Raw genomic sequence first — 23488 nt, forward strand, 5'->3', positions numbered from 1 at the left:
AAAGATAAACTTCATAATATCACAATAATTGTTACGTTAACAATAACAGATAAAATGTCATGCATTCTTTACATTAGGCATAATTCATTCTTTATATGTATTATTTTAGTTAATTCCTATGATAGTCTGATTATCTATTCTTAATGTCCCCACTGTACAAAGAAAGATACCAAAAGAGAACATTTTAAATAATTCATCAAAGTTTGCACAACAAAGAAATGCTAGCAACTGGAAAATAATTGAAAATGTACTTCATAGACCACTTACTCTCTCTAGCATCCAAAAGACATAATATTATGGAAATGTGAATACGTACCTCAGCCCCACTCCCTTTTCTAGACAAAACATCGTGTGTAATTCTGTACCTTTATGTAATCATGGATATGGGATATTTTCCATGTCCAACCTTATTTGTTGCTGAGGTAAATCACTTAGTACTGCAGAACTCAATAGAACATATCACATTGTAAGCATTAAGGTGAATAAGCTCAAAAGAATGGATGAAATAAAGTGGTATAAACTATGTTCATATGCTCACAAATGTTTTAAGAACACTATAAATTAGACTCATTTTTTGTATTTTGCTTCCAATTTAGATGAGGAAATTGATTTCTGAACTATTTAAAATATATGGAATGCCAAATTGATTTGGTATGTTAATATATCCAGCTGGGTTATTGATTAGTTTGAACTTGAAAGAAACATCATGAAAATGTTTTATACTATTCACTTTTTACACACATTTGCATTGATCTTTCTGATGGTTACCTTGGCCCAATCCCAGACAGTTTGTATAGCTTCTGTTCACTGTCCAAAACATCGTTTTAATTTATTTTTCCCTGCATCCAAGATAAAGTGCTCTGTCGCACCCTCTCCCACTTACTGTGCTGCTTCTGGACACTTGCTGTCTGGAGACAGAGGGAAGGGGCAGAATAAACATGACTCCAAAACCTCACAGCCAGAGTCCTGTGTGACGTCAGGCATGCGACTGTTGGCGCTCTATCGTGGGCTAATGCTTGGGGTATCTGGAGACATTTTAAGGACTTGTGGTTCCCATTTGTCGTTAGCTTGTGTTATATGTTCTTTGGATGACTGATTTCAGCTCCCTCTCGGCTCCTACCTTCTGTGGAAAGTTTCTACAGCTGTAACCTCTTAACCCATGGGAAATTCATGAAATTTTGCCTTGTCGACAGCTAGGAACTGCATTTTGTCCAGCTCCTGAACTCTATCTGTTCGCCATTTCATACCATTTGGTCAGCCCTCCAACATGAGAGCTTTCTCAGAAAAGAAGGCAGTGACACATTCTAACAGGTCCTAAGGATCCGCTTTGTGATTGAGATACTAGCCTCCCTTCCTCTGGGAAATCACAATTTATCTCAATAGACAGGTGATAGATGAGATAGATAGATAGATAGATAGATGATAGATAGATATAGATGATAGACAGATGATAAAGATAGATAGATGATAGATGATAAAAGATAGGTGGATGATAGATGATAGATAGATAGATAGATAGATGATAGATGATAGGTAGGTAGATGACTGACAGACATAACTGGAAACATAAAAGCCACATATTCCTTTCCTCTATTTATTTCTCTAGTTGGTCTCCCAGCCTTTGCTATTCAATGTCCTTTTACATCATATAAAAGAACACGAAGCTACCTTGGAGACTTTGAGTAGCCTTGTAAGTCTGACAATGCATTTGCTACTAAGTTTTGTCTTATAAACAGGAAGCAGAATTTTCATGCATTGCACATGTTTTCATATTCATGACACATCATGGGAACTTAGTCATATGAGAATTTCCACAGCTTTCATGATAGGACCCGTTTTCACTGAACAGTTTAAAGTCATTATCTTTTTTCCTCCCTGGGGATAATACCAATATGTCCAAACAAGTTAAAATTCCAAACTCATATAATTACTAGAAACATTTTGAAGAATCTTATCGTACCCAAGAACTGCCTAGTGGTGACTTATTTTGAAAAAAATCTGTTAATTCCGTATTATTCTTTAACAAAATCCAATATGGCTTCTATACATAACCAAGTAAAACAGATTGGGATTCATTGTTATACTGAGAAATATTTATTGGTCCACTTACTATGTGCTACAAACAATTTTAGACAAGAACAAATGAACGAGACAGACAATTCCTTACCCATTAGGGTTTACATTCTAATCAGTGATAAAGACATAACAAGTAAAAAAATGTACGTATGTATTATGATACCAGGTGGCTAAGTGATTTGAATAAAAACAAGACAGAGCATGGGCCACAGTAGAGGACAAGAGTCAGGCAGGCCTTTCAGAGAAAATCACCATTGATCACAGAGCCGAACGAAGGGCAGGAATGAAAAGGAGAAATGTTGGGGACAGATTGTTTCAGGCCTAGAACATGAGACCAGAAGAGTTAAGAAAATACAGAAATGGGAGGGACAGAATGCCACGTGACCTTATATGTCAGGTCAGAAAGTTGGTTTCTATTTCCAACATGCCGTGGAGCCGGCGTGATCCCTCAGTCCTAGAAGATAAAGGGGTCTGTGTGTTCCAGCAGAATGACATCAGCCATCATCACGAGGGGGTTATTTACTGGGTCAGGTGCTGCTGGCATTATTTTGACTCATCGGTCACAACAACCATGTGAAACAGGTGGATGGGACCTTATGTTCCAGATTGCAATCTCTGATCTGGAAGCAGAAGGCGGTCTGACAAAGTTCACACAGTGATTTAAACAAAAGTGAACTCATTCATGCTCAGCTCTGGTGGGCTCAACCTCACATGCTTCGGAAACACCTCGTATCACTAGCGGTTTTCTGATCCCTATAAAGGACTTTACATATTTTCTGGTTTCAACTGTCGGTAATTGAAGACTTCTACGTGAGCCTGTGAGTTAACTAAGGCTGATATTGAAGCACTGCAGCTATTAGTGTGAAGCTGTGCTATTTTCATAAATATCTGCATTGATTTAGCCTTTATTAACATTTACGAAGATGAGATCTTAATGCCATGTCTTTAGCTTAGGATACAGCCCTGTTCCTGAAACACCACAAAAAGGTTAAGTTTTATTGAAATATGGCCAAGTATAATTTCCAGGAAATTGCAACGTCTCTACTAGAATCAGATAGTATTTTTGATATACCTTAGATATTTGCTAGAGCTCCATGTATGCGCTTTTCCTAGGTACCTGCGATTAACGATCCTATCATTAACTAAGCCAGAACTTATTTTACCACATCCGCTTTGTGCCATTGGACTCAAACTTGAAACCCTGTTAATGCAGATGTACGTTTTATAAAGTCTTCATCCAAAATTGGTAAGTTGTGCATAAGGCTTGCATCCGTGACGGATCCTCAGAAACCCCATTTTTTTTCTCTCGCCCATTTTCCATAGATTCATTTATCTGTTGTTCATCACACTTGCCATTTCTTCAACCGAGATTACAGAGCACTATTTTTTAAATACAAGGAGTAATCCTCTATGGAATAATTCCTGAAAATATCCCTAACTATACTCCTCCAATTTTTATGTCAATATGATAGAAATACAAATGTTCTCTCAACTCATACATTTCTATTTCACTTGCAAGGTTTTCTGTTTTAACATTCTGTCTTGTTTCCTATTCTTACGCTTCCCTAAGTAAATAATGATACGAATGCATAAGGATTTTCTACAGCTTATGACTTCTCATCTACTTTTAATATTTTCCTAAATTGTTGATTTCCAGTCTTGGGCTTTTTTCAAGATCTCTATGCTGCCTAAAAATGGTACCTGAATTGACAATGATGAAAAACCACTCTCCTATTACATGGTATGGTGCATATGTCTGAAAGTACAGAGAAAGCAAAATACTATAGCCATTCAATTCCTCTATCTTCAGCTAAAAATAATCCAAAATATTTTATTTAATACATAGGGTCAATTGGGTTCCGTTCATTTTCACATGCTGTTAATAAGAAATGAAGATATAAAACAATTTTGAGGACATTTTATTCATTCTTTTCTTTCTGTTCAACCTATGAGTTTTGAATTCCATCTTCATTGGGATAGAATAATACGGATCATTCTTAAAATGTTCATTAAATTTAAGGTGTTTTATGACCTTATTATCTAATGTTGTCATAAATCTTGTTATCTGGGTGCTACCAGGTCCGGCAGCCTACCATACTTTCTTCATAATGTTACAATAAAAGTAACCATTGCACCTAATTTTATATTCCATAATAAAAATATGACACTTAAGAACCAGTTACAGTCTAAGCTCTTAATAGAAAAGGAAATGCTGAGAATCTTATCATGTTTTATTCTATGAGTGGTGAGAATCCGTACAGTTGATCATAATATTTTGGATGAATAGTAATTCAACTTTGAATCAAATACTCCTTTTATTTATTGCTATCATTTTTAGTAGCAATAAAAATCACTTAACAGTTTTTCACACATTCCACAATTATAATAAAGTTTAAATTGGATGTTGTGTAAACGTCAACATATATTTTGTTGTATTGTGACATGCCAAAGCTCTACTTTGGTTACATGGAAAAATAACTTATAGAAAACTCTCAAACATTTTTTCATGCCCCCTTTTTTATACAAATCTGTAATATCAAAGATAATACAAATTTACACTGTATCCTTGATTAAGTAACATATAACAAGTATCTGTCTAAATTTGAGATCAGTTTCAAGTGAGGTCTTAACAATGATTTTCAAACATCAAACTACTACCCATCATCCTAGAATCTCAGCCAGAAACTTGCATATTCATTAGCAAGAAACAGTTTTTAAAAGTTTTATATAATCATCCAGATTCCCTGTGTTTATCTCCATATAGCCATATAGCATCGGAACTTAAAATAGAGAAGCATTTTTCTCTCATTCGGTAAGACTTAAAAAAAATGGATACATGAACTAATATTAAGTTGATGTAGTTCAGGGCCTTTCTCACATTAAACATCCAAAAATGTTGAGAATTTGTATTGGATGGTAGTGAAAAAAACGCTAGAGGAATATTTCGGTTACATGTACCGGAGAACCGACTGTTAGCATCACTCCATATCTGCATTCACTGACAGCTTGCGGGTAGCTTGAAATAACCGAGGGGTATTTACTCCAAGGAAATCAGAAGATGCTCTATATGTATCTATATATTCCCCCCAGATAACACCACTCTACTCAAGTGACTACCAGTGTGCCCAAACACATATTAGCATTCTTAAAAACTTTTTAATAATAAAAGGCCCCTAATTATATGACTGAGTGGCTGAACCAAACATGCATGCTAATCTTTTAAAGCGAGGTCCCAATTCATTAAGGTAATCATAATATTCCTCCTGATCAGAGGCTGCCGATCCTAAGGAGCTCAGGGATCCAGCTAATGACCCCGTTCCCTCAAAAGCGTAGGTCTGGAGGGAGTCAAAAGGAGGGGCACAAGGATCAGTATTCGCTTCTTCGAGCTTTTCTAGAATGAATTTCCTGAAAATGGCACTGTCGGGGCCCACCTGCAAAGATTGCCTGTACAGGCGCCTGATCTCGGCCGTAGCGGTCCTCTGCACCTTGCGCTCCCGCATGAGGGCGCTACTTCTCAGCTCTACGACATCGAAGGCCTCGGTGTCTTCTTCTCCTCCCCCTTCGTCGTCGTATCTGAATATGTTCTCTCCGAAGTCTTCACTTTTCGCAGGAAACAGAGTCTGCTTTCTTCGCTGTTTTAGACCTAGGATCAAAAAGATAAACCCTAACAAAGAAAGAAAGCATACCAGAATATCCATTAACCCATGATATAATAATTTATAATTATTCATAATGATTTATAAATATTTATAATGATTATTAATACAATATAATACAATATATAATACAATATATAATCATGTTGTATAATTAATATAACAATATGTTAGTATAATATGTTAATATGAGTTTATACTTACAAGTTTGTGTTTACAGATATTACATAGCATTTAATATTTATAATAAACTTTACAATCCTTGCTTTTGTTATAAGCTTCAGACATGAGCTTAGATTTTATGATTATAAGACAACAAAACATACAGTCGACCCTTGAACAATGCAGGGGTTGGGGACTTCCTCTCCTGGGCAGTGGAATAACCCCATATAACTTTTGACTCCCTCCAAACTTAAATACAGTATTAGCTGTTGAAAATTTACAACAGAGGCAGGCCAGGGGACACAAGGCAGCCTAACAATCTTTCTGGAGTAGAAAACCATAAAAATATAGCAAACTGTGTTTTGAGGATAATTTAAAATTTTATTTTTTTAGATATTGAAAACTAAAAGAAAAGCAGCGAAAGGGAACATTTTCCTACCTATATGCATTGGTCAATTTTAGTAACCAACGATCCACGTTAAGAGAAGGTAAGCACAACGGAGCAGTTTGAAATTCCCCACTGAGGAAAATTCTGCGGCATAATTATTTTCTAAGTTAATATTTCCTGACTAGAAAGTATATGCCACCATAGATGGTTTACTACCTGTGCTCTGTGACACCACATTCATTTCAGAAATCCCGAACTATCATTAAAAAAAAAAAATCATAACACTGGGATGCCCACAATCAATGTTTGTGACCTAAGATAATTTTAACATCATGGAGAAATAGAACAATTTCAGAATGCTTTTTATTATTATTATTATTATTATTATTATTATTTTAGTAAATAAAAATTGTGTGTGTGTGTGTGTGTGTGTGTGTGTCAAGGCTAGCCAACCCTTTCACAGCCTTGGATGTATTCAGAATTTCATCTATAGGAATTGAAACAAAAATAAAGTGATGTTATCCATATTATCATAAAGAGAAATACATTGGGCAATATTTTATATATACCTTACATTTAAAAAAATTGAAGTCGTGTTCTTGAAATAAGGCCATTAGGTTTGAATCCAGGTACTATAAAATGCAGCTCAGATATATGGTTGTTATAGAAAGGGAGCTAATAAATAATTTTTCAATCTGTGATTTGGAGAGAGTATTCACAAAATTTTCAAAGGAAACTACTGACTACTGGTTGACCCACATTTCCAACCCTCTAAATATTACTCATGCCCTTGACTGTGAGGCTGCCCTTGGTTTCCTTATAGGGTTTTGAGACTTGGTGTAGGTCTGTACCTGTGTGTATATCAGTACTTGCCATATTTCACTTGATTCTGATACCTAGCTCTGTAACTCATTTCAGTTTTATGATCAAAGACGATTAAAAAATTAGTGTCAAGACTGAGGCGAGGTAGGAAATAATGGTAATTTGTATGGGAAAGAGAAAGGCATGATTTTTGAAGCTTTGAGAAAAACGAGAGTGAAAGTCAAGCAAGTCCTGAAACATAGATGTCAATTTGAGCCGTGAGTTTGGGACGCAGACCCAGTGGCTGATGGGATTGCCCTCAACACGCAGTCAAGTTGCGTTGACTTTTGACATGAAGTTACATGGGAAGCAAGAGAGGGTTTAGATTATACACGGGTATGTTAAAGAAAGAGAAAAGGTTTTGCCAAATGAATTCTTTTTAGTCTTGAAAGCCTGACAAAAAACATTTTGGGGTTCATTTGCCTCACCTGTAAAATGAGTATAACTTATCTGCTTGTGAAAACAACAAACAAACAAAAAAAGGGAACTATTTGATTGGGATTTCTTTCGTGTTTAGCACTTTGATCAAGTAAAACCCTGTTTTTGCCTTCGTCCACACTAACATTTACTTTATTTCTTAATGGCCACAGGACCCTAGTGAGTTGCAGTATAGGGTCGAAGGGAGTTGTGTGCAGTTAGGAAATTTCAGCACCTCGTGTACCAGCTACATGACCCTTTGCAAAGTACTTAGTGCTTTAAGTTTCACGTTCCTCATCCATAAAACGCAGGTGATAATAGTTCTACTCCATAAGGTTATTATGAGGATCAAATTGCATATTGTGTGTAAAGCACTCAAGACAATATCCTGGAGTGTAATAAGCACTCAGCAGAAGGTCACCATTATTATGACTGATTGTTATATAACTGTATATGCTGAAATGCATTGTGACAAAAACATCCCTAAACAGAAGTGGACACCCATGCTGACATACTCATAGAATTCAAGGATCATTGGTTTTCATCTTGAAATCCAGTCACTCTATTTTTTTTTTATTTACTCCACTGGTTTAAGAATTGCAACACATCCAGAAGAGCAATTAAACGCACATACATGCACACGCACACACATGCACACACACACACACAAACCCATACTGTGCCGTGATAATGGAATTAACTATTTTTTATATTTCTTAGTTTCAATAAATGAAGATAGATTCTGTTCAGCACTACTTACCAAATATTAGCATAATGCTTATCAAAATAGCAAGTACGACTTCTGTTCTGAATCCCATAGAAAGCATACGGTCTTTATTCCTGCAGGTCTGTGTACTGCCATAATCATCACAGTCACAGACGTGTATGGTAAGGGTGTTTGTACTTGTAAGTGATGGGCTCCCGTTGTCAGCAATTAGGACAGATATGTAGAAGACGGGCTCTTCTTGAAGGCTAAAACCAGTTCTATTAGTCAAAATTACAGCTGTGTTATCTAAAACAGAAATCCATGTGCATCATTTTTCAATAATACAAAAGAAATTCACACCAGTCACATGTACTAGAAGTCATGGTATAGATGTATCATATAAGGTAAAACACAAAAAACAAAAAAACAAAAAAACAAAGAGGAAATTTCTTATAAAAAGACAAAAGATCCACTCAAAAAGTCATTATCGATTTGACTTGGCCCTAACACTAATTACATAATTAGGTGAATTACCCCAATCAATTCCAAAACATCCTTGATAAAGGTAGAAAACATAAATGTGGAACACAGAAAACAAACAGCTTTTTAATGAGATGTCAATATTTTCTAGGGGGGGGCCCAGCATTAAATTTACGTTGACAGTCAGTTTCATTTGGGTTATTTACTCATGACACAGTTCTTTTTCTAGTAGAAACTCATTATTTTCACAACGACTACAAATACACAAGATTTTCAAAGTCATTTACAAGTAGCACAGCAAGTGATCTCAAATCATATATTTACTAATGAGACAAAACGATTAGTTTTACTTAGTAGGAGAAATTCTGTTGGGATGTTTCATTTCACTTTGACATTATTAACCCATTTTCTATATAAAATCCAGATAATAGTTAAACCTTAGTAGCACTGATCACTCATCTAGATAGAACATTTTTAAAAGCTTAACAAAGATGAACAATATATACTCCAACACTTTTGAAGTTGTTTTTCCCTGAATCCCAAAATATTCTAAGTAATCTTTTTTGGTGCAGTCGTGTGCCTGGGTACTATATTTCTCCCCCTGCCCCAACCCTTTTTTTTTTTTTTTTTGGCCTGTCATCCACCCAAATGTTTTCTGTATCAATGAAACCTCAGAATACACAATCAGTAAAATGCAAACAAACGGAAGTCTTTCAAAATGTGTGCCTGCTAACGACTTTTCCCAAATCATCTTTTAAAAGCAAATTCTCCATCATGTACTTGGAACCTATAAAACTCTTGTGATATTATTTTATTTACTCGGCAGATTGGAAAGGTAAGAAAGTTTACATTTTTCCATATATATTTTATTAGATTACTTGTAATCACAAACATTGAATCAAATTATTTTCTTTACGTTTTAATATACTTCTTTTCCCTCAGCAACTTATTTTATATTAATGTAAGTAAATCTAAGCTGAAACTTAATTTCTTATATTGTTATATGCATTTTTTATCCTAAGAGTATTTGAGTTTCCTTCACTGGAGAATTTGACCAGGAGGAGAGGAGGAGAACATGTCTGCATTTATTCTCCTGTAAAAGATCTCCCCCAGGGGTACCTGGTGGGGGGCTCAGTCTGTTGAGCACCTGGGTCTTGATTTTGGCTCAGGTCATGATCTCACGGGATCCTGGGATCAAGCCCCACGTTGGGCTCTGCACTGGCAGCACGGAGCCTGCTTGGGATTCTCTCTCTCTGCCCCTCCCCAGCTCATGTTCATTCTTTCTTTCTCTCTCAAAATAAATGAGTAAACATTTTCAAAAATTAAATAAACATCTCCCCTAGCTCGAAGCTTAAACTCAGTTGTGAGAAAGGACAGCTACAGGTATTTGACTATGGAAGCTTGTGTAATAAATCCTGTGGTGTTTCCTATCTTTAAGATATAAAGTAAAATTAAGATAGAAATCCATAGGATGACAAGAAAAACTTTTACTGAAGGGAAGGAAAAAAGAACAGAGCTGCTTTATACAAAGTCATTCCACTCCTGTATCTGTATGGAGCAATAAAATATTCTGTCTCTCCAAACAAAATCCTTGGGAACATTGTGTCCTGAGATTGATGTAATCGTTCCATTTTGAAAAGAAGGGAATAATCTTAAACCAATTTTATATATTTATAGCTTCTAATTAATGACTCCAAATATCTGTGGATCAATCAAGCTAACATGACTATAAGTACATATCACTTTCTTCCCCAGATATAAATTTGAAATTTGAGTTATACAAGGACATGAAAGGAACCATTCTGTCAGAAATGCAATTATATTTGCAGGGTCTTTCAGAGTTTGCAAGGTCTTATAGCCACTGATGATTTAAAAAAGGGTTTTTCATTTAAAGGAATCCAGTGAGAAATGGGGTTAGTATTCAGAACTTGACTTTGAGTTTTGTTTACCATTGTCATTGCCACTCCCTACTCTCTCAACGTTATCATATCCCAAGAACCATATAAAAAGCAGCAGCATTACAAATTCCCTTAAAACCAAACACATGTCTCAAAGAAAGGACAAAAGGCCATTATGACGAATGCCATTACCTTGATTATCTATGATTATAAAACTTGAGTTCTTTGTGTCTTCCACAGACAGATTAAAGTAAAAATGGTGATCTTCTATGGATTCATCTCTATCCACTGCACTGATGGTCTGAATTACCTAGAAAAGACAGAAATAGGTTGCTAGCTTTTGATTCCAGAAACTAACTACTGTTAGAAAGATTATCGTCATCATTAGCTTTCATCAAAACTGTTTTACCAATTTTTTTATGGATATTGCAGAAGATAACTCAAATTTGGGAGAATATTACAATATTTTCTCAGATTATAAATAAGTTCACTTGTACCTTTTAAAAGAGTGACTTGATATTGCATAATAAATTAGTCTTGATGGATAAGATGATTTCCATCAGTTAAGTTTGTTAGAAGTTCTCAAAGTATTACTGCTTAGAAATCAAGATTCCCTCCCATGTTCTCTGTCTGATTTCCCCCTTTCTTCCTTTTTTTTTCTTCTCCCTTCCTTTTCTGAACAGTGGCCATTATGATTTGTTGCAGTTATATATTCCCTGCTTATTTGAGAGCATAGCTGTGGTAAACTTATTGTCTTACTAAAGTATTAGCTAAACTAATGAGTTTTTAAATTGATTTGAGGAAATAATGCAGTTGGAGCTTAGGGGCAATGTACATGATTTCCTTTGACCCATAAAGATTATGGCAAAAGTGTTCCACATCAAGTAAATTCCTATTTCAGATCATAAAAAAAAGTAAAATAGTGCAGTTTTGAACACATCAGTTCACAGTTAATTCTTTTTTTCCAGACATGAATGTGTCAGTCAAGTAGTTCATTATTGTCAAAAAAGAGATATGCTGTCAAGATCACATAGTGAGATTGTGATTCATTCTGGAAATTAAGGTAAATTGATTATAGAAGTTATTGTTTTGAATTTTCTAGAATTAAAGTGCTTTTAACCATGTGTCAGACAGAAATATCTTTAGCTGCAAGATGACAGGCCCAAAATTTATAATGTTATACTTCAAAGAATAGATACAGATCCACCTGCTTAAAGAGCTAACATAATTTGTACATTATTTCTCTATTTCTTGACTTATCTTTTTCTGTATAACACATTCCTAATTAAATCATAATCATACAGTGTTAAACAATGCAACGAAACATAGTTCCATTCAATCCATGCCTATAATAATAAATGTGGGTTGTATTAGGGTAGTGCTTTTATTTTGGATTATCATCATAGCTAGGGTAAAGGGAGGGGGAACTTGAAACACGGATATGTTGAACCCTGGCTTTGCCACTGACTAGTTTCTTATATTTAAAAAAATGGAGATACTGGGGCACCTGGGTGGCGCAGTCGGTTGAGCGTCAGACTTCAGCCAGGTCACGATCTCGCGGTCCGGGAGTTCGAGCCCCGCGTCAGGCTCTGGGCTGATGGCTCGGAGCCTGGAGCCTGTTTCCGATTCTGTGTCTCCCTCTCTCTCTGCCCCTCCCCCATTCATGCTCTGTCTCTCTCTGTCCCAAAAATAAATAAGCGTTGAAAAAAAAATTTAAAAAAAAAATGGAGATACTAACTTAACTTTTAGGATGCGTTTTTAGAATTATAGGTCATGGGGCACCTGGGTGGCTCAGTCAGTTGAGCATCTGACTTCGGGTGAGGTCATGATCTCACTGTTTCGTGGGTTCGAGCCCCATGTTGGGCTCTGTGCTGACAGCTCAGAGCCTGGAGCCTGCTTCCGATTCTGTGTCTCCCTCTCTTTCTGCCCCTCCCCCATTCGCACCCTGTCTCCCTCTCTCTCTCTCAAAAATTAATAAACACTAAAAAAATGTAGAATCATATGTCATAGCTTGTCAAAGTGCTTTTCACACAATCAGTATGTATTTATATGCGTTTTCTTCATGAAAACATAGTCTTATTGGGATTTGCACAGAAAAAGAGGTATCCTGTGGAATACTGTGTGTAATCTCATTATATGCATATTTGTTTAATTAAGATTGATAGCAAACTGCAAAAATTCATGTTTCTCTTGTTGCCATATGCAGACTTGATTTTTAGACAAGGAATAATGTATCTCACTACCTGACTCTCTGTATTAAATACATGCATCAGACTAAATGTTGAATATGTTTCCCTTTTGTGAATGAAGGCTGAAGCACACTGGTGAGATTTTCACTTTATATATATTCTTAAATAATTTTAATTAATGAAACTACTCTCTACATATGTATAGGCAAACCGAATATGCATAGGTTTCAGCACCCTGGTCCCCTTTTTTGTTTTTTTTTTTAACGTTTATTCTTGAGAGCCAGACAGAGTGTGAGTTGGGGGAGGGGGCAGAGAGAGAGGGAGACACAGAATCAGAAGCAGGGTCCAGGCTCTGAGCTGTCAGCAGACAGCCTGGCACCGGGCTCGAACTCACAAACCATGAGATCACAACCTGAGCTGAAGTCGGACGGATACTTAACTGGCTGAGTCACCCAGGCGCCCCAACCCTGGTCCCTTTTCAATGTATGTGCCTCCACTTAAACTTGCTTTATAGATTGAAGTTACATATGAACCACTTTACAAAAATAGGAAGCCACTGACAGAATCAGTCACATAGTAGGTATCATTAATTCTTTTGAACTAACCCTGAACATGTACATTATTCTTGAGAACACACATTTCTCAAACAGGGCATACATTTTTGAACACAAAAATCTTGACTAGGGATCTCGATTTTCCTTTTCATACGACAATGGGAGGGTTTTGGTTTTCATTTTCAAATAAAATTCTAAGAAAAAATCTTTTGCATTGATTAGATTTCTAAATGATCTCCTTCTAACTACTTACCTGGAGCCTATCAATGGTCATATACATTGATGAGAGAGGCCGAGACAAATCAAAAAGCAAAGATTAGACAAAGAAGAATGGCCATGTGATGACAAATTCTGAGAACTCAGATTTTTAAAGTCCTCTTTGTTTTGGGTAGAGTTTTTTCTATTTTTTTTTTCTGACCCAATCCGTGTGATTCTCCATTTATAACACTTTAAAATCCGTAATGGAAACAGTGTGGCAGACTAGAAAATCTAAAAATAACCACGTCTCAATGGGAACTCACCTAAGGGCCTGAGATTATTTTATATATCACCGTAGGCCATCTTCACAATTATCCTATGCGATAAATCCTATTATTGTCTCTGTTTGATATTTATTTATATTTCGCTTCAGGTCACCTAAGGATCTCAGGTAAATAAAACGGTTGGGTCAGAATCTGAATGCAAGCTGACTCTACCACTAGCGTGAAATGCGTAGCGAACGTGGGCCTCAGAGCACATTTTCTTCAGATTTATTGAGAAAAATAAGATTGGAAAATATTTAAACTGTGCATCAGGATGATTTGATATACATATACGCTGTGAAAAGATTCTCTCCATGGAATTAATTACCACATCCATCACCTTACATCTTTATCATTTTTCCAAGTTCTACTTTTTTAGCAAATGTATAGAGTTTTATCAGCATAGGCACCATGTTACACATTCGATCCTTGGACTTTATTCATCTTATCACTGAAAGTTTATCCTTTACCAATCTCTCCCTCTATCTCACACCCCCAAGCCCCTGGCCACCATTTTCTATTCCCCCACAGAACACATTGTTCAAGCCCTGGACCTGTTCTTGTTCCTGAAGTTTGCATACAAAAAAAAAAAAAAAAACACTATAAAGGATGTGGCATACAAGAAGCAAACAAAACGAAGTCTCATACAAGAATAGACATGCACAGAAATAAGTAATATAATTCCTATAGAAAAGAGAGACACCAAAAATAATGGTTGAGGAAAAAAAGAAGGAAATAATCTGAGTATTAACGTAGGAGAAAGAAAATGATTTTCCAAGGTGGAAGTGAACGAATACTTGAGTAAAAAACATGAATTAATGGGGCAAGTGTGATCCAGACAAAGAAATACCGTGTGAAAACCATGAATGCAGACAGAGAACATATTATTAGGTAGAAATGAAAGAAATTTGCATTTACAGGTCAAAGGTAGTTAAATATTGGCATAAGTTTCCATTTAATCATTTTATAGAACTACAAATGGTATTTGACTTTAAAGATAATCATGGGAAAAAAATAATCATTTTGCACCTGTCCATTACCATGCATAATGACTTCTTTAAAAAAAAAAAAGAGGCACACATGGGCCAACTTACTAAAATGCCATTCCTAGATTAATTATTCTGATTTAAAAAATCAGTACAACATTCATTTTTGACACAGAATATAGGTATGGCCTTTATTAAACATGCAATTTTTTGATAGCTAGGCAAAGAAGTAAGTATTATACATGGATTTGGAGCAAACAGTTAATACATTTGAGTCTGTTTCATTACCTGAACAGTAGATCTCAGTGAAATCTACTTCCAGGATTAGCTGAGGAATTTTCAAATAAGATTATAAACGATGAATTAAAAAAATAAATGATGAATCAAAATCCAGGTATTGAGTATTGATATAAATTCTGAATTCCTTGGAATGTGCTTAATAAGCAATTTCTATTAATGCACATTAAACAAAAAGTGAGAGCTGCACTAAATGAATACATGGAAGGATTTTTAAAATTTCAACTAAATTGCTGCTTATTTAGTTATCCTAGGAAGGTGTACCTTGCATCAAGCTATAAATGCAAATTCTTTCTCCCACCGTCTGGAAATATAGTCAACAAATTTGCGTAAGACTGTCACTTTTTATACCACTCCACTGAGAACATGATTACAAATTAGACTTGTTTTGAGAAAATAAAGGATTCGAAATTGTTGTTGAATATCTGTTAAAAAGGCCAAAGTATTAATTAATACAGTAATAGAATTGAGCTAACAAGAAAATCTAGTCGATAGTCTGTTTTCTTTCTTTGTTTAGCATGTTATTAGGAGAAAATGTTGAGAAGCTCATAGTATTCTAATGTTTTGGTACTGGACAGAGACAGAGATACTCTACGTTTCTAAAAAGGACTTTTAACAAAATTATATGCATTCAAATGTCATAGATATATAATGTTTTGACGTTTACTTATAGATATCTACTTATATTCATTTAAAAATTGTACTTTCTTAAATTTGTATATCAGTGTGTGTATATATATATATATATATATTCCTTTTGTTAAATGAATTTTAAAAACATACTTTCTAAAAATTCATATAACATAATATATAAATGAAAAAATTAATGTATAAACATGTTTGACTAATATCCCAAAGGTATCTGTTTAGCAAATATTTTGTTGGCATTTGGAACACACCAAGCCATCTCAGGCCCTGGGGGTGCAACAGTGGCCAGGACCAAGTGTCTCTGTCACTACAGTTTACATTCTAATGGAGAAGAGGGACGTACTACCTGTAGAATAAAAGTGCAGAATAAAACACCCAAAGCACATAATACTTAAACATTTGGGGGTCAGAGGACCTGGCATCTAACCTAAAAATAAAAGATTACACTTCAGAGGTGAGCAGTGGTGATGCCATGAATGTTCTAGAAGGGCATATCACCAAGTTTGTACTTTATACCGAGGTCCAAGTTATAAATTGGAAAAAAAAAAAAGATTTTATTTTTTTATCTGAGATCCCATGATCCAAATGTTTGGGAAATTTCTGCATTTTAGAATGTTCATTCTGAAGACACCTTTAGTGTGGATCTGGAAATAGGGAACCTCGTTAACAAGCTGTTGCCATGATCCAGGGGAGCATTTGGTTTGTATTCAAAACCTCCTGATGTGATACATAAAGACAATAACATCCACAGTTACAGAACGTGTTATTTTAAATGAGAAATTATATGGAGATTGCTGAAGTGTTTGCCTAAACTGAAGATGGTAACAGCATGCTCTCAGGTGAAGGTTTCCCAGACTCCAACTTTCCCATAGGGAATGTTGACATCATCAACGTAACATTTCACCCTTTCCAACAGGGCGTACGATGTATTCTTCTGACTATTTCCCCACCACTAAAAACTGCCATGGAAATTGTCTCCATGCTCTCAGACTTAACTGATAACAGCAACAACTGTGGTGTATCCCTGCATGTGAGCCGTGAGACTGGAAGAGAAATTTGATTTTATAGGACGGTCCTTCAGCAGAACCATCCATGATTCACTCCAGAAGGTATGCTAGGTCTCTGGTAGGGTAGAAAGAGTGAGGCTAAAGTACGGAGGTACTCAGGGGATAGAATCAACAGAATTAATGACAGATTAAATATGAAGAAGAAATGACCAGAATGAATTAAGGATGATGTCCACACGTCCATCTGTCCTGCACAATTTGGTGAGTTATGGTAATTTGGCAAGGGATATTGAAAAAAACAGGGCAGGCTTAGAAGAAAATGTGGTGTAACCTTAGGACATACAAGCGGAACTCTCTAGTTAACTGGGCATTCAGCTTGAAATATAGGAGAAAGAACAGGCATAAAGATCTAGAAGTTATCATGAAAGAGTGATCTTAAAAAAAAAAAAACTAAAAGGACGGGACACAAGAAAGAAAGGAAGGTGAGAAGAAAACCAGATTATAATGTAGGATCATGGAAATTTAGGCAGCAGAAAGTTTTTACATGGAGACATGTCTTTACATTAGACAGAATATTGATATAAAAGAATCTAACATCACTGATAATTATACTTTACTTCTCAAAAAGATATTTCGTATCAGTCAAGATAATGGGAATCATTAATTTGAAAAATTAGAACTATTTCCACCAAACAGGAAAGGCAAATTGCCCTAATGTCAGCTCATTTATTATATTCATATTCTGCAAACTACTGAGTATTCTCTCCCTCCTCTGCTCCCCACCCTGGGCATTTACACACCAAGAACAAAAACAGAACCATGTGGATCATCAAGGAAATGCCTGATTTTCTCCAGAATCGAGGGCACCTATTCTGGCATTTTGATTTTCTACAATATATGGATGACCTATCCAAAGCACATAGACACTTTTTAATTTGTCACCTTGTCCAGAAATTAAGCCTGTGGGAAATAAGACCAAGAATGATCTTCACAGTATGAGAAAACACATAAAATATTTCCTTAATGATTTTTAATTCATTACCTGTGAAAATGATAGCATTCGGTATATATCATAGAAATACGCAGTGAGTTATTTCTATCTGTTTTTTTTTAATTTTGAAACTTTAATTTTCTAAGAACATTGTTAAGATCTATGCTCTTAAAAATTTTTAAGTACACAACACCACATTGTTAACTACAGGCACAGACTTACTCAACTTGTATAACCAACACTTTATACAGGCTGAACGGCAACTCTCCGATTTTACATTTTTAAATATGACTTCAAGTGCTAAAAGTCCACCATATTTCCTTACAGTCCTGCACTAGATCTCACTTCCTCAAACAAATGTCCTTCTTTTCAGTAATTTTTAAAATATATTTTACATATTATTGTATGGACCTGAGGTTCAGAACACTATGAAAAATCACAGTGTGAAAGCAGAAATTTCTTCTCCATCAGTTTAAATTTTTTTTAACGTTTATTTATTCTTGAGACAGAGAGAGACAGAGCATGAACAAGGGAGGGGCAGAGAGAGAGGGAGACACAGAATCGGAAGCAGGCTCCAGGCTCTGAGCCATCAGCCCAGAGCCCGATGAGGGGCTCGAATCCATGGACCGCGAGATTGTGACCTGAGCTGAAGTCGGACGCTTAACCGACTGAGCCACCCAGGTGCCCCTCCATCATTGTTTTAAAGTATGGTACCCAACTTGTTTCAATATTGAGATCTTGACTATTGATTTGAGTGTTAGTTTTATCATTTTTTTCTTACGATACTTATTATGGCTGCATTTCATTACCCAGAATTTAAGTTTAATTTTATCAAAGGGCTTCTTAGCATCATCAAATGAAAAGTTGGTGTGTATCTTTTTGTTCCTTTGAGATATTGATATAATGGAAAATATTCATAGATCTAATTTTTTTGTTATTTTCCTAAGGATATCGTTTCTGTGCTGTGTATCAGCACTTAATACATTAATAAATTGTTTTTAATTGCAATTCAACATATAATGCTTACAGACAGCCGTATTCTTAATAACTGTTTTGTGTTTGATTTTATGTTTGCAGGTATTTAATTCTGTCATTTTTTTTTTTTTTTACTATATGTAAAGCTATTTAAAGTAACCTGAGGAGGCTCCCTTGTTTTGGATGCTTTGGGAAAGTTTATATAGCATAGGGATGAGTTGTAATTTATAATTTTGATATTATTCAACTTCGTGGATTTCGTGGCCTCAAGTATTCTCAATAATATTAATGATTATTCTTTGAAACTCTTGTTATTTTTCTTACATCATTTCTTTTGTCTTTTATTATCTTTCATTCCAGCAAATGATTTTTAAGTTTCATTTTGAAATAACTGTAGATTCTCAGAAAATTTCAAAATCAGTGCAGAGTATTTTTTTTAATTTTTTTTAACATTTATTTATTTTTGAGACAGAGAGAGAGCATGAACAGGGGAGGGTCAGAGAAAGAGGGAGACACAGAATCCAAAATAGGCTCCAGGCTCTGAGCTGTCAGCACATAGCCCGACGCGGGGCTCGAACCCACGGACCACGAGATTATGACCTGAGCCGAAGTCAGTCGCTTAACCGACTGAGCCACCCAGGCGCCCTGCATAGAGTATTTTAAATACTTGTTTCAGTGAACCCAATGGTTACAGCTTCCATAACTGTAGTACAATTTCAATTCCTGGAAATTCAGATGGGTACAATAGTGTTAAAGAGAAAATTTCGTCGGTTTTCACCGAAAATTTCGTCGGTTCCTCCATGTACCTGTGCATGTGTGTGTTGGCATGAGTGTAACTCAAACAGTTTGATCTCATGTAAAGACCAGTGTCACCACACCCAATCAGGATACAGAAGAGTTTCGTCACCACAGGTGAACTCCTTCATAGCCCTCTTTCTTGTCACACACCCCCACTCCTTCCTTTTGGAGGAAATGGAATCATAAAGCACATAAGGTTTAGGGTATTGCCTTTTTCATGAAACATAATGCCCTTGAGATCCATTGTGCTCTGCATGTATTCATTATCTGTTCCTTTTTATGGCCAGGTAGTATTCCATTTTCTGGATGTATCACGCTTTATTTAATCGTTCTCCGGGTAACTGACATGTAGATTATTTCCAGTTTCGGCTGTATTATGAATAGAGTTGCCATGAATATTTTTATGTAAATGTCAGTATTTCTCTGACGTGTGCCACATTCCGCCCAAATGTGTGATTATTAGATTGTACGGTAAGTACATGCTCAGTTTTGTAATAAACTGTAAAACTATAATTTACTTTTTACGTCCACCCCCTCACCTCCCAGCATTAGATGATGTCACCTGGTGTTGTTTTTGTAGCCATTCTGGTCAGTGTGTAGTAACATCTCATTGTAATTTTTAACTCCATTGTCCAGATAACTAATGATGGTCAACATCTTTTCGTGTGCTTTTTTGCTTTCCGTATAACCTCTCAGGGAAATGTCTTGTCATGTCTTTTGCCTATTTTATAATTGTGTTATTTAATTTTTTACTGATGAGTTTTAAGAGTTATTTGTATAGTCCGGATATAAATCCATTGAGTAATCTTTGGTTTCCAAATATTTTCTTCCAATCTGTAGATTGTTTTTTTAATCCTTTTAACAGGGATTTCCACATTTTTTTAAAATTATTACAAAGTCAATACTTTTTTTTTTCTTATGGATTGGGCCTTTGGTGCTAAATCTAAGAACTCTGTGTAGCCATAGAGAATAGTTTTTTTCATGTGTTTACTTCTTTCTAAAAGTTTTACAGCTTTAGGTGTACATATAAATGTATGACACATTTTGAAATAACTTTTGTATAAGGTATGAGGTTTAGGTGGATTTTTCTATTTCTTTCCTATGAATATCTAATTGCCTCAGCAAAATTGGTTGAAAAGACTAGAGAATTTATATGTATCTAAGCATTTTCTCTGCAATAGTGTTCACGTTATCCAGATTTCCACATTTTTTAGAACACACAAATATTGTATTATAAAATATGGGTTTTCTGTACTCCTATTGATTTAATTATTATTTCGTTTGTTTTCATTAGCATACTCAAAGGCTTCATTTTTCTTGTACTACAAATAAATAATCTGGTCAACAAAAAAAGTATTTAATTACTTTAAGGAAAAAAAATGGCAAATGCAATTTATTGAGCTATTGCTCCAAAGATTTAAAAAGCAACAACTTAATCTGTTTCAAACCAATCAAAAAAAATCAATAATCTGACAAAATCAAAACTCCAATAAACAAAACCAAACCAACCACAATAATGTTTATATTGAAATTTGTAACTTTTTAACGTTTAGTTTATAAATAACGGATTCCTTTAAGCCTGGAATGAAACACTATTAATCTGTTCGCACCCTCACCTAGCAATCTGCATTGGCAGTTTTGTTTCTGGGTAATGTCACATGTGCACAGACACCTTACAGCTCATTTAGAATCTCTTTAGAAGGGAAATGAGCCCCATGTTAAGAATTTCTAAAACTACTCTTAACTGTTCATTTTAATAGTAACAAAACTATTTGTAACAAAGGCCAATGCTACCCATTTTCTGACTTAATAATATTTTATCCTTACTAACTCCTTACACGATAGGAATTATAGGGCCAATGTACGTTTTTTTTTTTTTTTTCAAATGAAATGAGGAAATCGGTAGTCAGTGTGGTGAGATCATCATCTAATCTGGGGAGTGTGTTAGCTAGTAAAATTCTCTTGCTATTATATCAGGCAATCTTTCTGCCATTGTTGTTTACTGTTGTTTTTGAGGTTTCACTCCCACACGAGGGGAAACATATCTGAATTAAAAACTACGGTTTTCTACATACGTGATTTTTAGACAATAATGAAGAATACCAATTAGCCCACGAAATGCCCCCAAATTAATACCAGAAAGCAAATGTTCATTGCATTCCTCTCTAAAGTACCCTTTGTCTCTCTAAACATTGGGACAAAACCAGACAGATGAAAAACAAGGGGAACATTTAAAGAACAAATAAGGGGAGGAAAATTATTTTCCTATTCTGTCAATTTTTCTCAAATGGTAAAGAGGCAAATTCATCAAATTCACACAGATACATTCAGTTATCATTGGAAAGCTGTGTGCTTTGTATTGATTAAGACTACATTAAAGGTTTAGTAGATAATATCACTAGAAAAAAAAAAAGAAAGAGAGAGCGAGAGAGAGAGAGAAAGAGAAAGACCAAATGCCTATCTTTTCCTGAACTCTGATCACTTTGGTGCCAAGAATGATAACTAAGTAGAAAAAAGTGACTTATTGTTTAGTTTTCTAATATTCTAATGAAGTCAAGCAGTCAATATCCAACATTCCCAAATAAATTTGTCATTAAGAAATTACTATTTGGAGTTTAAAAAAGAAAGGAAATTAAAATTTGGGGAAGAAACAAGCAAAATCCTATCTAAAATAATTCTAAAACAATATTGTATATAATAGAACATTGATTTAAGACATACTGATCCTCACTGAAATGCATTTGGAAAATTTTTAAGTTTTTAAAATGCTACACTTTTGCCCTACCCACTTATTCATAGATTTATATTATAAAAGTGAACCAGCTTAGCTCATGGACAATCTTATAAAGTCTCACACATATAGTCACATCACAAGCTTTAAAAAACAAGTGTCACAATTCAAAGTGTCTCACCCTAATTATTTGTAAATACAAATTTAAAAAATCTGATAATTTTGGTGCCAAAATGAAGGTGATGAGGGAGAATGTTGCTTTTAGAGAAGAACTTATCGGTTATTCTGGAATCTAATTGCCTTAAATTGTGTGATTTAAAGACTCATTAATCTGGTTGTTCTACTAATCTAGGAGCCAGTTGAAAGGCTGCTTTCCTCAGGGTGCCTGGGTGGCTTGGTCGGTTAAGCATCCAACTTCAGCTCCGTTCATGATCTCGCGGTTCGTGGGTTTGAGCCCTGCACCGGGCTCTGTGCTGACAGCTCAGAGCCTAGAGTCTGCTTCAGATTCTATTTCCCTCTCTCTCTGTCTCTCCCGCACTCACACTCTTGTCTCTCCCCAAAATAAGTAAACATTAAATAAAAAAAAATAAAAGAAAGACTGATTTTCCTTTATTGGGTTTAAGGTGCTTTATTGGAAAATTGGCATCCCCAAACACCTTTTACTTTGGTTGTTATTCCTAACTTCAGTAAGATCATCTACATGTGCACATTTTATTTTATACTCATTTTCACCTACTTACTTTGTTTGTATTTCTATACCCATAAATAATTTCATAAATATGTTTTCTATAAATCAATTTATTAAAAATGCTCACTCTTGATGGATATAAGCAGTAGACATTCTATTTTAAAGGACTAATAGAATTCAGTACTTGATAACAAATAAAAATTGTGCAATTTTTAGGAAAAGCAAATTATAGAAAATGATTTGGGTAAACACAGTAGGATCAACATATACTAGAGAATATTCACTTTCAGAAATAATGAAGGTGTCATCTATAATGGGTATAATGGAGGTGAATATTTCTTCACTGGCAAGCTCACTCATAGTATTTCTGAAAGATCACTTACTACATCAATACCAAGGAACCAGCTGTTAAACAAGATGATTTCTTATCAACCAGCAAGCGCTAGTGTATAATAATAA

General features: G+C 35.2%; 1 protein-coding gene across 3 annotated transcripts in view; it reads right to left on the reverse strand.

The window, feature by feature from the left end:
* Nucleotides 1–2071: 2071 nt before the first annotated feature.
* The window catches only part of CDH19 (cadherin 19), a 102762-nt gene continuing 81345 nt past the window's right edge, over nt 2072–23488 (reverse strand). Inside the window, exons 10-12 of one of the 3 annotated variants that reach the window (XM_043559062.1) lie at nt 10837–10954; nt 8321–8572; nt 2072–5719 (exon numbers count right to left, since the gene is read on the reverse strand). In XM_043559062.1, the coding sequence (XP_043414997.1) occupies nt 5250–5719; nt 8321–8572; nt 10837–10954 (840 nt within the window). In that variant the 3' untranslated portion in view covers nt 2072–5249. Of the gene's footprint in view, nt 5741–8320; nt 8573–10836; nt 10955–23488 lie in introns of those variants that run through there. The other 2 variants (XM_043559061.1, XM_043559063.1) reach the window with 2 other exon arrangements.

The sequence above is a fragment of the Prionailurus bengalensis genome, chromosome D3 (assembly GCF_016509475.1).
Source record: "Prionailurus bengalensis isolate Pbe53 chromosome D3, Fcat_Pben_1.1_paternal_pri, whole genome shotgun sequence".
NCBI lineage: Eukaryota > Metazoa > Chordata > Mammalia > Carnivora > Felidae > Prionailurus > Prionailurus bengalensis.